Source organism: Mangifera indica, chromosome 5, assembly GCF_011075055.1.
Source record: "Mangifera indica cultivar Alphonso chromosome 5, CATAS_Mindica_2.1, whole genome shotgun sequence".
In the NCBI taxonomy this organism is placed as follows: Eukaryota; Viridiplantae; Streptophyta; class Magnoliopsida; order Sapindales; family Anacardiaceae; genus Mangifera; species Mangifera indica.
The window spans coordinates 17,251,783-17,267,936 of record NC_058141.1 but is presented as its reverse complement, the minus strand read 5'-3'; the positions used below and the strand labels follow the sequence as shown (position 1 = coordinate 17,267,936).

General features: G+C 35.3%; 3 protein-coding genes across 6 annotated transcripts; 2 read left to right on the top strand and 1 right to left on the bottom strand.

Annotated features, from left to right (window-relative positions):
• Positions 1-426: 426 nt before the first annotated feature.
• Positions 427-3,145, top strand: LOC123215577. The gene is made up of 3 exons (XM_044635734.1): positions 427-829; positions 919-1,334; positions 1,696-3,145. Exons 1-3 carry the CDS (start codon positions 722-724, stop codon positions 2,951-2,953), a joined length of 1,782 nt encoding a protein of 593 aa, XP_044491669.1. The 5' UTR covers positions 427-721; the 3' UTR covers positions 2,954-3,145.
• A 2,432-nt stretch (positions 3,146-5,577) lies between these two features.
• LOC123215508 (BRCT domain-containing protein At4g02110-like) lies at positions 5,578-12,844 on the bottom strand. 4 transcript variants are annotated; one of them, XM_044635632.1, is made up of 13 exons: positions 12,560-12,844; positions 12,376-12,465; positions 12,076-12,180; positions 11,545-11,646; positions 11,375-11,459; positions 10,908-10,977; positions 10,689-10,733; positions 10,135-10,217; positions 8,339-10,072; positions 7,876-8,305; positions 7,546-7,762; positions 6,794-7,343; positions 5,578-5,711 (listed from the first exon to the last, which is right to left on the bottom strand). In XM_044635632.1, the coding sequence occupies exons 1-13, from the start codon at positions 12,638-12,640 to the stop codon at positions 5,701-5,703; spliced, it is 3,603 nt and encodes a 1,200-aa protein (XP_044491567.1). In that variant the 5' UTR covers positions 12,641-12,844; the 3' UTR covers positions 5,578-5,700. The 4 variants fall into 4 exon arrangements, with proteins under 4 accessions (XP_044491567.1, XP_044491565.1, XP_044491569.1 ...); XM_044635630.1 differs by having other exon boundaries at positions 7,876-10,072; positions 12,560-12,843; XM_044635631.1 differs by lacking the exon at positions 5,578-5,711 and having other exon boundaries at positions 6,315-7,343; positions 7,876-10,072; positions 12,560-12,843.
• Positions 12,845-13,574: 730 nt separating this feature from the next.
• On the top strand, positions 13,575-15,007 carry LOC123216611 (transmembrane protein 205-like). Its single transcript, XM_044637086.1, has 3 exons — positions 13,575-13,876; positions 14,165-14,384; positions 14,712-15,007. Exons 1-3 carry the CDS (start codon positions 13,671-13,673, stop codon positions 14,925-14,927), a joined length of 642 nt encoding a protein of 213 aa, XP_044493021.1. The 5' UTR covers positions 13,575-13,670; the 3' UTR covers positions 14,928-15,007.
• The last annotated feature ends 1,147 nt before the right edge of the window (positions 15,008-16,154 follow it).

Here is a 16,154-nt window from a genome sequence, read left to right as displayed (position 1 = left end):
ATAAACGGACAGATGTATCGTTTCGAATATTGTAACATGCCCCTAGATACATAAAACGACAACATTTTAGGCCGTATTATGGTTTTGAAGAGGAACAAAGTCAAATATGACAAGTGGGGGGTAATGAAAGGGCATATGAAATGGATGAATTCAAAGTCGTCATAAATAATAAATAACTAGAGAGATTTCTTACACTCTCTTTACTTAGTTTTGGGGCAATTTGCTGGCGTTTTTCTTTTCTCCGGTAGTTGAACCCGAGGGCAGGCTCGTGATGGGTCACCTTCTGTAGCCGGTGATAATTTTGCAGTCACTGGTTGTACCAGGTGAAAATTAATAATACCGAAATAAATTTATTTCAATGATTTAAAAAAAAAAAAAGGGAAATAATGGTTAATAGTATAGTGTTATAGGCCGCATAGGCTTTTACAGAGAGGGAATAAAAATGGTGTGGCGCCAGCTATGAAGCTGCAGGATCCAATCTTCGTCTGAGGTCAAAGCTGGCAAATTTTCTTTTAGGGCTTTCTTCTTCTCTCCACAGTCTTTCCTTAATTACTCTTGAGAAATCTAGACAGATTTTAAATTAACCCCTATTTTCTCTTTCCACTGTGCTCCCATTTTCTCTATCTCCTATATATTTCTTCTTCTCTTTTATTACAATACAGAAAAATGTATCTGCTTTGAGAGAGAGAGAGAGAGAGAGGGAGAGAGAGGTTTGGTTTTCATGGTTGATTCTTCTGCAACAATAGCAACGTTAACAACTACAACCATGGCTACTTCTCTTTCTTTAATTAGTGGTGAGAAGAAACACTGGTGGCTTAGCAACAGAAAGGTAAAGGACATTTAAGCATTGGATTTGGTTTTATTTTAAGCATACCTCTTAAATTACAAGTTTAATGTTTTATTGATTCATATATACAGATTGTAGATAAGTACATTAAAGATGCTAGAAGCCTTATTGCGAGTCAAGAGCAGAGCGACATCGTCTCTGCTCTCAATCTTCTTGACGCCGCTCTTGCTCTCTCTCCTCGCTTTGAACTCGCTCTGGAACTCAAAGCCAGGACGTTGCTCTATCTAAGACGATTTAAGGATGTCGCTAATATGCTTCAAGACTATATTCCTAGCCTCAAAATGGCTAACGATGACTCTGGCTCTGTTTCTTCTGATAACTCGTCTCAACAAATTTCAAGAGAAAGAGTCAAGCTTCTGCCTTCTAGTGACTTGTCCGATGACTCAGTGAATCGTGATCCATCTTTCAAGTGTTTCTCTGTCTCGGACTTGAAAAAGAAAGTAATGGCTGGGCTCTGTAAAAATTTCGAGAAAGGAGGGCAATGGAGGTAAATTCAGTTTTTGTTTCCCTGCTTTTGAGTTTTGACGATAAGCTGACATTTAAATTATTACTAAAACAAATGCATTTTTGTCAACTGATTCAAGTCTTGGCAGAGAAGATTTATTTTAGTCCTTGAAACCGCCTTTTGAACTAACTCTGTTATTTCAAAAAGTTGAAAAGCATACAAAGAATTCCATCATCATCTTTTGACAATCAATTAGCTTAGCCCGCTTAAAGGAGATTACTATTAGAACATCTGCCTAAAAAACTTTATTTTGAAGGGTATTATCGTAATTACGTTATGTAATAACTCGGTTCTTCGGTTTTCTAACTCAGTTGACGCAATTTTTTTTTTTTTTTTTTTGCAGGTACTTGGTTTTAGGTCAAGCATGTTGTCATCTGGGATTAATGGAGGACGCCATGGTTCTCCTCCAGACCGGTAAACGGTTGGCTGCGGCAGAATTCCGCCGTGAAAGCATCTCTCTATCTGATGATAGTTTCACTTCCTCTAGGTTTCCAATATCCGTTTCCACCATCAGCCATCACCACACACCACCTTCAACTCCTCCACGTGTTTTGACCGAGTCAGAGAGCATTTCCCAGTTGCTCTCACACATAAAGCTCCTCCTACGACGTCGTACTGCAGCCATCGCCGCACTGGATGCAGGTCTATACTCGGAGGCCATACGCCACTTCGGTAAAATTGTTGAGGGACGTCGAGGCGCCCCGCAAGGGTTCTTGGCTGAATGTTATATGCATAGAGCTTTTGCTTATAAATCCTCAGGAAGAATCGCTGAATCTATTGCTGATTGTAACAAGACTCTGGCTCTTGAACCCAGTTGCATTCAAGCACTTGATACAAGAGCCTGTCTTCTTGAGGCCATACGTTGTTTACCTGACTGTTTACATGATCTTGAACACTTGAAACTCTTGTACAATTCAATCTTGCGAGATAGAAGGCTTCCGGGTCCTGCTTGGAAGAGACATAACGTGAGATACAGCGACATTCCGGGGAAACTATGTGCATTGACCATCAAGATTCAAGAACTGAAGCAGAGGGTTGCTTCTGGAGAGACTGGAAATGTAGATTACTATGCATTAATTGGGCTGAGACGTGGATGTTCACGATCTGAGTTGGAGAGGGCACATCTATTGCTATCCTTACGACACAAGCCTGATAAAGCTACTAGTTTTATTGATCGGTGTGAGTTTGCAGATGATCGTGATCTTGATTCTGTTAAAGACAGAGCAAAGATGTCTTCTTTGTTGCTGTATAGATTGTTGCAGAAGGGTTATTCAAGTGTTATGGCTAATATTATGGATGAGGAAGCCACTGAGAAACGGAGGAAGACGGCTACAGCTGCATTGCAAGTAGCTGTTCAAGTACAACAACAAACCCAGAACACGAAATTGGAACCAGAGTTGAATAAACCTACTGCTACATCTACTGAGATTTCCGGTTCTAATAGAATTAATTCAACAGAAAACAAGGGGCCAACGGCTTCCAATGGAAATAATGTGTATCAAGGTATATTTTGCAGAGACATAGCTGCAGTTGGAAATTTGTTATCCCAAGCTGCGTTTAATCGTCCACTTCAAGTGAAGTATGAAGCTCTGAGCTGCTGAAATTGAAATTTGAATGAATTAAGTGAAAGGTTCTTGAGATGTCACCGGCAGTGCAATCTCTGGTTCAATTGTCTCTCTTTTGTACAAAAAGATAAAGATTGCCGGGAAATTTTGTTGTCTGTGATTCTTCCTTATCCACTACCACATGTACATGTACATATCAGTATCGAATTTCAACTTTTGGCTTTCATATTTCACTGTCTTCAAAAATTTAGTGTTGTACAGTAGCAATATTTATTGTGGATGCACAGTTACAGAGAAGCTGGGTTTGGCTTCTCCCCCATGTCTTATCTGTTGGCATTTAATTTTTCTTTGTTTAGTTTATCCAATCACTGACAAATCTGACATTCCACTAGATTTCATTAATTTTCTGCTTCAACTCTACCAAAGCGATCGATAAAACAAATTAAATCAAATGAAAATTTGCAAATTGGACGTGTTGAAATGTCAAATCAACAAGTAAAATGTTTTTCCCTGATTCTGCAAATTTAGGAAAAAGAAAAAAAATTAAAGGTAAAAGGTCTAATCAACACTCAAAACGATAAAACAAAGACAATAGAGGTGCTGTCTATTCACGAATCACGCTACAGAAATCGCCATCAACGCACATTAAACAGCATTAAAGAGGGTTGTTGGTTAGGCGCCAATTTTATCGACCTATATCTCCTGTTCTGTTCTGTGAGTGAGACTACGCCAATATGAAAAGGTTGCGCATAATACTTCATCGCCTTTTATTGTCAGAAGGTCTTAGCCAGAATCGAGGTAGGATTGTTGTCAAAATTTTATTTTCTTTATTGCCCTAGATTTTCGTTATTGCTTTCCAATTGCAATTGATCATGTTTTCAAAGAAAGTTTTATTAGTTTTTTGAGACAAAATTTATGGCTTGTCAATTACAGCTTCAGATTCTGTACTGTTGTTTTTACTTTATATTTAATGTTCATCATGTGAATTCAATGAATACATCTTAATTTAAATCAATTCGAATGATTTCGTTTACTTTAAATTTTGATTGCAGTTTACAAAATACAATAAGAAATTATATGTAAAGGGGCCCTATCCTAACTAACCCAATGTTCAGACTTCCTTTTCAAGAGAATTCAACGATCTTTTATTGGCTCTTTCTTCTTTTTATCTATTGAGGATGAAGTAAGTGGTTGTTAATATTCTTATGGTCTTCTTATTAACAGAATGAACATAAAGAAATAAAATCAACATGGTATGTCATAATGACAGCCAACTTCCAAAGCTAGCTTGCACTATGCATGTCTCTGTCTTGTATTCCATTTTTTATAAGAGGACTGTATTTGATTACCATTGAATATTTGAACTTCAACTATATATTAAGAAGCTGGATCTTGGCTTAAATATCTCCGCGTGACAATGCATGCACCACCTACTCATTTTATTATGCTAAGATGAGATGAACTATAAATGTTATTGGTGGGAAAATTTCAGTTTTAATTTTAAAACCCACATGCCTTGCACGTCTCTTGATCTATTTATTTTTTAAACCAAAGGACTGGCAAGGTTTGTTTGAGAGCTACTTATATCTCCTGGTTCTCCTCTGACAAGGAAATCATTAATTTATTTATATTGGGTTATTTTAAAAGCATATTTTAATTTCTTCAGGCAAAAGAAAAGGGTTTTGCACGATTTCTTAGGAGGCTACCAAATTAATTTTGTTTTTATAATATATTTTTATTATAAGAATAGTCAGAGACTATGAGCATCTCCAAGTTGGGTTTTTAAATACTAATTTTTTATGCTATGAAATGACAATACAATCCTTCATTTTTTGGGGAGTTGAGACTTGAGTTGAGAGAGAAGTCAAGGAGGACGAATGTGGGTATAAGAGTAATTTAAAAAATATTGATGTGAAACGAAAACGTGATGTATAACTGTTGGACACATTGGTAACAGGAGAAGTCGTGGCCAGATATGATGATGTCAGTTATAGCATGTGATGGTATCATGTGCCGTCCAAACGAGAGAAAGTCTATTAGCTTAGATTGTTTAAGAATATGACAAAAAACCGATTCAATTAATCTGGTTAAGTTTATTCTGTGTTTGAGAAGAGAAAGTGGCAACAATGTTTTCACTGGTAATTCAATACAATAAATTAATAAATTATACATTAAATATATAAATAAATATGTTTTTTTATTTACTCAAAAAAAATATAATATAGTTTAATTCAATATTAAAAATTAAATTCTAATGAGATTTTTGATTTAAAAAGTATTTTATTATTAAAATTAGAATATTACTTTAAAAACGTGTTACTAAATATAAATTATTATTATATTTAATAAAATTTAATAAAAATAAATAGATATAAATAATTATTATATTCAAATAAAAATAATAAAATAATATGATTTTATTATTTTATTTAAATATACTTGAATTTAATTATTTTAATATATTTTTATGTTATTTATTATATTAATTAAAAATTAAATTATTTTTACTTTAAAAAATTAATAAATAAAAATATAATCATAATAAAATCAAAAATATTTTAATAATTTTTTAATATTTAAAATGAAGATGATAATCGGATTATCTTTTATATTATCTATTATATTATCATTAATAATATAAGATTATCAAAAACTTTTATTACTCATTAATCAAATAAAATAATATAAATAATAAAATATAGATTACCAGAATAATTTTTCTTCCTCTTAAACCAAAACTCCGGAAGGCAGATTTTTTTGTCCAACTGAGACATGAATCAAAGTTAACGGCTGGCTGGCAGCAAAAACACGAAGTATTAGAGAGATAGAATGTGTACTTGAATAATCAAAATCTATTGTAGCATATGATAATAGAGGTTTTCTACAAAACATGAATATTTCAAAAACCTTCAGCTGAAGCATTGTCAAAGATAATATTGAAGTAGAGAAAGAGGAAGAAAGACAGGTTGTGTGTCAGTCATAAAAATTGCTCAGCAATTCAAAAAGATGTATGGATAATTTGTTTGCTGTGGCAGAATACAGTGATAAGACAAAATTTTCAATTTAAAATTGTAGAGGTGGATGCATGGTGAGATGGAGAAACCCTATATACAGTACCTCTCTTTTTTTTTTTTTCTCAATTACTATTGTTTGTGTGGTACACTTGCTACGCTGCTTTGCTGATGCAGTCCCATATATATTTAAACAACAACAGGAATTTAAAAGCATAAATTAATGCAGTAACAGTAAAATCAGGCAGAAATTCATTGCAGATTCACAGATTACATCATCAAGGATAAATTAATTGACAAGAAATGAGATGTCCAATATAAGAGTATAAGTTTAAATTCTCCAATTGACATGTCAAGATTAAAATCTTTTAAACTCCTAACAAAACTACCTAAACTTTTATGCTCTTAATATATATTCAGTGAACCAATTGTTAATTGGATCAAGATACAACTTTTTGGGCCTCTACTAAACCCCATATTTTACCATACCCTCGTTCAGCATTTACAAGAATTGTATTTCTTAGATATAAACAAGGCCTACCCATCAACAAAAAGTAAGGGTGGATGCACAACATCCTTAATCCCTATCCATCAAAGATCAACATTATAAATGCACTGTATTTGTGTAATCTGTCAGCGAAATTCTATTAGAATTAAGTATAATGTCTTAATCCCATCTAACTTAACGTAAATTTGGGAAACATAATTATTATATTAATGGCTTTTGTTTCCAGCATGATACACTACAAAATCAACTTCAGAAACTACCCAGTAAATCCTATAATTTGAAAATTCTACATTCTTGGTTACTACGAAAATGTACATGATAACATGTGCAAAAACTAAAAGAGATGAATTCACTTACTCTTTGATGAAGACCCCTTTTTCCTTTTCTTAGATAAATTATTCCTGCTTCTACTACACTTGGGACAAAACCAATCCTCCTCTGGAACATTTTCAAGTGGTGGCTCACAACAATGAATGTGGGTACCAACACCGCATCCAACAGAACCACTTTCATCACCACAGATCAGCATAACTTCTCCTCTATCACTGCAACCACAAACTTGGCAACTTATATCATTGTCGTCTCCACTATCTGGAGGACCCAAGTACACAACTATTTCTTCCGCCTTGCCAAGCATTTTAGTAAAAGATTTCTCTGCCCATGCGTGAGTATTGTACAGCACATGCCGCTCAAGGGAGTAGCCAGGCTTGCACACAAACTCCACTAAGTAATCAGACACAACACAGGGTATTTCATGTTTTAAGAACTCTTGAACCCACAAATCAACATGTGGCATGCCAGGACTGACAACTGCAAAGTCAACTCCAGTTTTGAGGAAGATATTATAAGGAGGAGAAGTTGCTAATATGTTCCCATCTCCAGCCTTCACCACACGCTTTAGAGTATCCTGGATGATCATAAAGCAGATAATTGCTTCAGAGCAATACAGAAGGACAAACAAAGGCTAACTCTGACGATCATTGATTTAGTAATTAAAGGAAACCCATTAATAGATGGCAAAATTTACTAAAATAATATTTAACGAGATATGATAGAATATTTATGCAAAAATATTGTCAGCAAAATGAAGACCGGAAAAAATACATTACCAAAGGTGGTGCAATGCATCCTCCATATACAATAATGCGCATTCCATAGAAGGCACCATGACCTGTTCTCTCCCTCAAAAGCCGCCACTTCCTTGGAGCCTCTAAGTTAATAGCACCGTCTTCAGTAAGACCATTTTTGTGCCATTCATAAGGTTCCTCTGGCAAGAACTTCCCTGCCTGATTGCAAGCACTTAAATAATCCGTCTTAAGAATCCACCTGCACTCAAGACACAATCAAATTAACAATCTCCCAGGATGAAGAGGCTAAAGATTGCTAATGCTTAATATTTGGTCAAAACTAGTAAGCAAAATCCTAAGAAGGTCCTTAACCTTCCAGATGCTGCAGCAGCAAAGAACTTCTCTGTTCTTCTTGGATCAGGGGATATGAAGTGTGTTGCCTGGTATGACCACTGATGAGAATCTCTGCAACATCTTCCTTTCAAACGCCTTATAACTTGTTGAAACTCCTTTCTCTGCAATCTGCGTCCACTCAATATAAACCATACAGGTTCAGAATTCCATCTTTTTTGAACTTCTTGCATTGGCAGTGCACTAAGCATAACCTTCTCAAAATTATTATTAATCTTTGTTGGTGTCTCCAAAGATTTAAGAACTGATTTACCAACACTTGGACTTGAAGTTTGATTTTCAACAACTCGCCTGTTTTCCTTCTCCACTTCCATGGAGTTATCCATGACAAACACAGTGCTGGCACAAGTTTTGTTTCCAGAACGCATCAAACTTTTATGCATTTCAATACCTTCCTCCTTTGTTTTATTTTCAGTCACAGTATCTTCCTTATTCACACGTCTCTTAGATTCCAGAGTCTCCGCATCAGCAGGTACGCTCTTTGGCTTGGCCTTACCAGCAGGCCTTTTTGTCCTTGTATTCATTTTCCCTTCCATAATCTTGGCTTTGGAGGTTGATTCATCCAAGTCAAACTTCTTGCGGCAAACTGTTTTTCCCAATTCTTCTTTTGCAGCCATTATGTGATGTGAACTAATATTGGAACCATTTGCTGCATGTCTATCTCCAGATTCTACTCTCATCATTAAATCTTCTTTTTGTCTCAATTCAAACACCTCAGACTTCTCATGGTTTGGTTGCTTCTCCAGTTCATCTTTCTCATGAGGAGCCTCTGTCTCATCATCCATGGGTTCAGTCATATTACTAATCGCCTCCTCACATCCTGTAACAGTACTTGTATCCAGCTCTTTTACAGCTTCAACATTTATGGCTGGAGGGGATGTCTCACTGATCCTAGTCAACTTCTCCTGGTCTGTTCTCTCCTCTCCATTTGAAAAAACTGCAGAATTATTTAGGGAGGCAATTTTACTCGAGGAAATGGAACCCTTTTGATTAGCAGCATGTCGAGAGCCCAATGTCTTTTTGGCAACCATCTTCTTCCTAAGTGGCACTGCAATCAACGTATCATTTTCTCCTTGAACTGAGTCCGAGGCAACAGGTGTATGTGATTTCTCCATCTCAAAACCTCTATCACTGGGTGATAAAGCCTTAATGTTTTGCCGCTGATTCTGCGGCTCGCCTGACTGAGATTCAGTATCAAGCTTGCTTGCCAAGATGGACTCTTTCAGTCCTCTGGAAGACATTTTAGGGGCGTTATCAACATTTTCATTTTGCCCAGTCTCAAAGGCCATAGTTTCAGAGGGAGGCAGATCAGGCGTCAGTAGTTTCTCATTAAAAATAGAGGAACTTTCAGGAGGATTAAGTACAAAATTCAAATTAGCAGCATCACCTGTAAAATTATTGTGAAGGGAGAAATGGTTATTAAGTGACTGACAGGCTGGAGGTTTCAGATCCAACATTTTCGTCCTATAATAATTCACTACTGGACTTCTGTTGCCCACTGTTGAATTATCACTTGCCATTTCTGACTTTGAACTAGCACTGGGCATATGTGTCATGCTCTTTGGAGGTAAGCAACCACTTGACTCTGCCTCCTGACATGATTCACCTTCTCTCTGAGGAGTTCTAACATAACCTGTAGCTGTTCTGGTCACTTCTTGTTCAACTTTGCAGGAACTCGCTACAAGAACCCCATTGACTTTGAATCCACCTAGGTTTGCTTCAGGAGATCCACTTATACCACTAGATACCTTTGATATGGACATTGAGGGTGGGAATATCTGTTGGGTTTTCATTGAGTAACTTATAGAATATTTTGACACAGAACAAGAAGGCCTTTCAGCTCCATTAGAGGTTGATGCAAAGCCATTTTTCAGTCCTGTAGAATTTGGAGTCCTTTCAAGCAGATGATCACTAAAAGCATCAGTGTCTTGTGAACCACGCACCTCAAGAGCATTAACATTATCAAGACTTGGTAATTGATGAGATCCACTCACCTTGACAGGAGTCGATAATATGTCCATAGCATTCACATTTGAAGGACCTGCAGGTGCTGTAGAATTTAGCTGCATTTTTGGCACCTCCATAGCTGATTTTGGTGATTGGCGGGCAGTTGATATTACTACTTTCGAATTATGTGGACTCTTACTTATGTTCCCCCCTCCCCTCCCCACCCCCCCCCCCCCCCCCCCCCCCCCCCCCCCCCCCCCCCCCCCCCCCCCCCCCCAAATTGCTTCAAAATGGCATCTTCAGTCTCTTCTTCAGAATCTTTAGCTTCAGCTTTCATCATCTCCAATTCATAGCCACTGCAGAAGAAAATTCACAATAGAATCAGTGGATTTCTACTTAAAAGATCTTATCAACATTTTTTCCTATAGCACCCCAAACTTGCCAGAGGATCATTTAAGAATCAAGGATAGAACATAGACATAATATAATAAGCCAGTTAAATAATTCAATAACAATTAAACGATAAAAGTAAATATATGTTGGCCCTACTATTGCATGTCATGAGGATGTCTAATTCTATCCATATTTCATAACTTAAGCAAATAATAGGAACAAATATAATTTTATGCCAAAATAACTCTTAAACAGAATATTACACACACACACATATGCATTAAAAAAAAAAAACAAAATTATTATTTAGCTTAATTATAGTTAGCAAACATTATTTTATTTTACACACAAGACAAAGATGATAAACTCTACCCAGTGCAGAGAAACATTTGGTACAACATAACAAAAGAGAACAAAATATTCAAACTCCTCACCTCTTGTCATAGTTAGCTTCTGGAAGAAGATCCCACTCCCTTAAACTGCAGAAAAGCAAGTAAGATTAAGCTATAGGAAAAAGAATTGTTATTTGAAGAATGATAAAGCCAATCTTTGTTCAACTTATGTATATAAGTGTTAACAAATTACATGATATTACGTTAGTATACATAACAACACTTCAATACACGAGAGAAAAACAAAATCCATAAGCATACCAATCTTCCAACCAACGGTGATTAACAAGCTTTATCTTCTTAATTTTCTTGGCCAGCTCATACTTCTCTCCTGTATAAATTGACAAAACCTCATTAAAATATCATTCTAAAAATGCTCCCTGTTCCAGAGAAATTTAGCAAATATGAATTTATTATCTTTGTGTATATTAAAAAACACTAGTTTGCGCCAGTAACAAAATAACTGTCTTTGTAGAGAAGCTTCATGATAAAATGCAATTAAACAAGTAATTTATGCTGCAGACAATACATGAGAGAGATTAACCAGTCCACTCCCATATTTCAATTAAACAGATGAGAAACATCATCTGAATTGCACCCACCTAGATCCAATGAACAACAAACCATATACAACAAAAAGAGACTTGATGAGAAGGACACTGTGTATTACAACAGTACTTGCTAGATAATTTTCATGCCTTTAGATAATGAAAATATCAAAAACATACCCTCAAATTTGTAGCAGATGAGATGTGTAACTTTGTTTGCCACCAGTGGTTTAGAAAATAATCCACCCATCAAGCCAACCATTGTCTAACAGGAAAAAATTACTGTGAAACACTGGGCAAAATCAAGCAAATCATAAGTCATAAAGCTGCAAAGGAAGGGAATCACATACCATTATGTCTTCTCGATCTTGTCGCTGATAACCAGTAAGGCACACGACTAAACCTTTGGCACCTGGAATTCCATTTAAATCTCTAAGTGGTCTATACATAACCTGCACATATGAAATGTTAGTAACAGTTGCACATGGTACTAACACATAACAGTAAAACAGAAGTCTCAGAAACCAAACTGATGAAGCATGTTCTAAACAAAAGTTGAAGTAAATTGAGTGATTATGAATAATCTAGACCCAACATTGTTGCATTTAACAAAGTTCCACATATTCATACTAGACTGGTAAGCATATTCATTATTTATCAACCTAAATCTGAAGAATTTGAAAAAGAATAAAACTGACAAAATCCAATAAAATAATCACAATAGTTGTGTTTATTCAACGACTCGAGGGAAGTACACAATTGAATTTATAACTGAATATTACTACACATAGTACTAGTAGTAAGGACCAAATATTTGTCTATTTGTGAACAAAGTGAATATTCCTTCAAAAAAGATAAAAGAATGAATAAAAAAATCTCACTGAATTAACATCAACAGGCATTCCAACATCGTAACTATGATCAACCCACAATGATGTAACGAGTGGTTTTCCATCATTTCGGGCGGCAACACATATAGGATCGTCCTACACCACAAAGTAAGCGTGAACATCGACTCAATTTTGATAGTAAATAGCAAATAATAACAAGAAACTAGAAGCGCATAAATAAAAATAAGCTCTAACTTCCAATAATTTGGGATTAAATCATGCTCAGAAGTCTGAAAACAAAATGAATCGACAGCTATGTAAAATTTATAAAAAAAAAAAAAGAAGACCTACATATATAATCCTATCCACAATCACGTGAGTGCAATTTTGGCCGTACCGGCCAACATCAACTCCACCGCCATGAACTAGCTTCGACCGAACCTGCAGATTTTGTTATGAATTAAAATAATTAAAATTCAATAAATTCCGCTAACATACACCGCCATAGTAAGAGACAGAGAGGAGAATGAAATGCCTGATGATCATGGATTGGGTCGAATCCAAATAGAACGAAACGGACGCCAAGAAACGGTTTGGATAGGGAATCGATTTCCATGATTTAATTTACAATGTTATGGGGAAAATGAAGAAAAACTTAGATGTAAATTCGCAGAAGAAGAAAAAAAGTAGAAAGAAGTGATGTGCTGTGGAATCTAGAATGAAAGAGAGTATAGGAATAGGAGTGAGTGAGTGCATAACAAAACTTGTCAAGGAAGAGTGAACCAGTGCGGGCTATTATTAATTTCAACAGCAAGTTCAATTTTTGGTGCACTGGCGGGAGAGAAAATTCGTGGTTTCACGAGATGGCTCCACGTCACAGGCTGCATATGATTCCAGGCATTTGTGTGAGCACTAGAAAATCCGTGGTTTCACGAGGTTCATCATTTTTAATTAAAAAATTAGGCCAAAACCCATTTTTCCACCCAACGTTTATTACAAACCAAAACAGTTATTGTACTTGAAGTATTAAAAATCCAAAATTTTATTTATAAATGTTAAAATTATGAAAAACAGATTATTTTGAAAGTGGAATAATTATTTAATTAATAATATATTAAAAATAATAAAATATTATTTATTTTTTAAATTTAAAAAATTATAAATTTTTTTAGAAATTAAATTTTAAAAAATTATTTTGTTCCTATTAAGTTTTATATTTTCTGATCACTTTATGAGAAAATATGATTTTTTTGAGTTTAATTTTTTTTTTAAATTATTAATTTTCTTAATTTAAAAAAAATAATATTTTATTATTTTTAATATATTATAAATTAAATAATAATTTTATCTTAAAATTATCTGTTTTTATTAATTTTAATATTTAATAAATAAAATTTTAAGATTTTAATACTTAACGGTGCTAGTTTAGATTTGCAATCTAGAGTATGTCTTTTGGCTAAAAGTAAAAATAAGAAAAGTACTGTTTTAGTGACGTGGCGCGATAAATTGTAGCCACGTTAACACTCCTAAAAAGGTCAGTTCTATCAACGAATCGTCAACATGGTAGATGTCCCTTTATCCGGTATAAAACCTACGAGTTTCTTCTTCAAGAATTATGCTTCTTCTTCCGGCAAAGTGAGAGATTGATGGCTTGGTTAACTCGATTCCTTGTAGCGGTGGCGTTCCTGGCCATCGGAGTGATATTTTCTCCGGAAACATTTGGATCAAATTCGGAGGGTTTTAATTCCCCAAAGCTATCGACGTTCCTGAAGCTGGCTCATCTCCTCTGTTTTTCCACCGCTTGGGGTGCGGCTCTTTGGGTCACCTTTATCGGTGGCATCATCATGTTCAAGTACTTTCCTCTTCTTAAGCCCAATTCCGCATTTCGTTCTTTCTTATGTTTGTTTAGGGTCTTGTGTGTTTCTGTTAAGTGATATTTTAACCTAACATAATTAGGAAATTTGATTGACTGCAAATTATGTTAATTTTATAAATATCAATCGATGAAGAACTAATATTTAATCGATCTATGCTTTTCCTTTGGTAGATTGACGTAGAAACTAATGCAGAACAATTATGTTTATTTTTTTCCCTTGATGATGATTAAGAAACATGGAATTTTTTTCTTTAATCAAACCAGTAATCTACCGAGACATCAATTTGGTAATCTACAAAGCAAGATGTTTCCAGCGTATTTTTCAATGGTGGGACTTTGTTGCGCAATATCCACTGCTTCATTTGCTTATTTACACCCATGGAAGTCAGCATCCACTGCTGAAAAGTACCAGCTTGGGTTTCTACTATCTGCTTTTGCCTTCAATCTCACCAATTTGTTTGTCTTTACTCCCATGACCATTGAGGTAACTAACTTACTCATCGTTCTTCATTTTCTTTTGAAGTTGCTATGATATGCAGTGAATCTCATAATTAGAAATCGTTTCATTCCAAGATTTTTCAACTGTTAGGGTCCTCATATTTTTATTTATAAGGTTCTTTGGAAGACAAATTGTTCAGGATCACTGTAGGCTTGATGATTTTGAGTTCAATGGCCGGTTGCTTAGATTTTGATGAAACAGTTCCGGAAGTCCCTTTCTTTTTACATTGAGGATAGATGAGTTCTATGCCTTCTGTTGATGGGCTTTTTAGAATTTTAATGACATGCGATTTAGCTTTTTTTTTTGTTCTAGATGATGAAGCAAAGACACAAAGTTGAGAAGGAAGAGAACATTGGGGAAGAAATTGGGTGGACAAAGAACAGGGAAGTTGCAAAGGTTAATCCAAAGCTTGCAGCGATGAACAAGAAGTTTGGGATGATCCATGGGTTATCATCCCTTGCTAATATTATGTCATTTGGCAGCCTTGCCATGCACTCATGGTACTTGGCGGGCAAGATCAATCTGTAATTTGAGGTCTATTGGCATTGGCAGGGAACCTTGTGTTCTAGATATAGATTTGATTAATTAAACGAGGACTGTTTGTGCTATCTTTCTGGTTTGTACAAGATATGTGTAATATATATATATATATATATATATATATATAATGACTCTCACTTTACTTGAAAATAAAGTTAGAATAAGTATTGTATTGGGAGAAAACCGGGTAGTACAGGCACAAATTCTAACAAGAACTCGATTGAAAGTTGCTCGCCCTTTGGGCTTTGAGAATTGAGACCCAATGACTATTTTATCATGGACCGAGGTTTGTCTGGGCCTGCACAAGCTCTAATAAACATATTTTTTTATGAGAACAAAAGAAATTTAAATGAGACGTCTCCATATGCAGCTGTAACTTTAGTTGTTCCAAAAAAACTGAGTCTATTACTCTAAATTATGTTATGCCAAGCAAAAGCTCACTTGATTATCACATATATAGTTAAATTATAAGCATTATCATTGACTATAAAAATAATGGCACACTTTGGGATTAAAATTTTTGATATGGTTACCATTTCTCTAATTATATTTCTATAATTGTAACTAATATCAACTTCGTGTCGTATTTCCATTGGTTGTCAGCCTCCTATTTCTACCTTTTCAAACAAATATTGGATGGCCCCTATTAAAAACACCAACCCAACATTATGATTTGGCGTTTCCGGCAAATGGTTCTTGAAGCAAAATTATTGGAGCAAATCAAAGTGACGAAGAATAATAGAAAAACTCTATCTATTCGCAGCTTCAACGCGCGTATGGTAAGATTTTAGTATTGGGCACAAGCTGACTCTACCAGCCGTGTTGGATGGATAAAATCAAACACCACAGGCACAGCCAATTTGGACTAGGGACACACCATTTTGTCTACAGTTACTTTTCTTGCACCCCAAAGTGGGCCAAAAGAGTTCTGGTTTGTCGATTTCTCCTGTTCTCACCTGTGCTTATTTAGTTATATACATTAAATTGAAAAATACTTGGATAATTGGATGTCTCAAGAAGAAAAATACATACCTGGAAGTGCAAAAGGATAGCTAGTTTGATAAAGCTCTTAGTTGGTTGACACTCTTGCGGTAGAGCACGAGTCCCGGGGATCAAATATCTCACATAAAACTTATGCGTGAGAGTGATAGTAATGCATTTTGTGTCTCCATTGAATGTGCCGAAATTAGGCAACTTTAAGTGTTTTACACATGA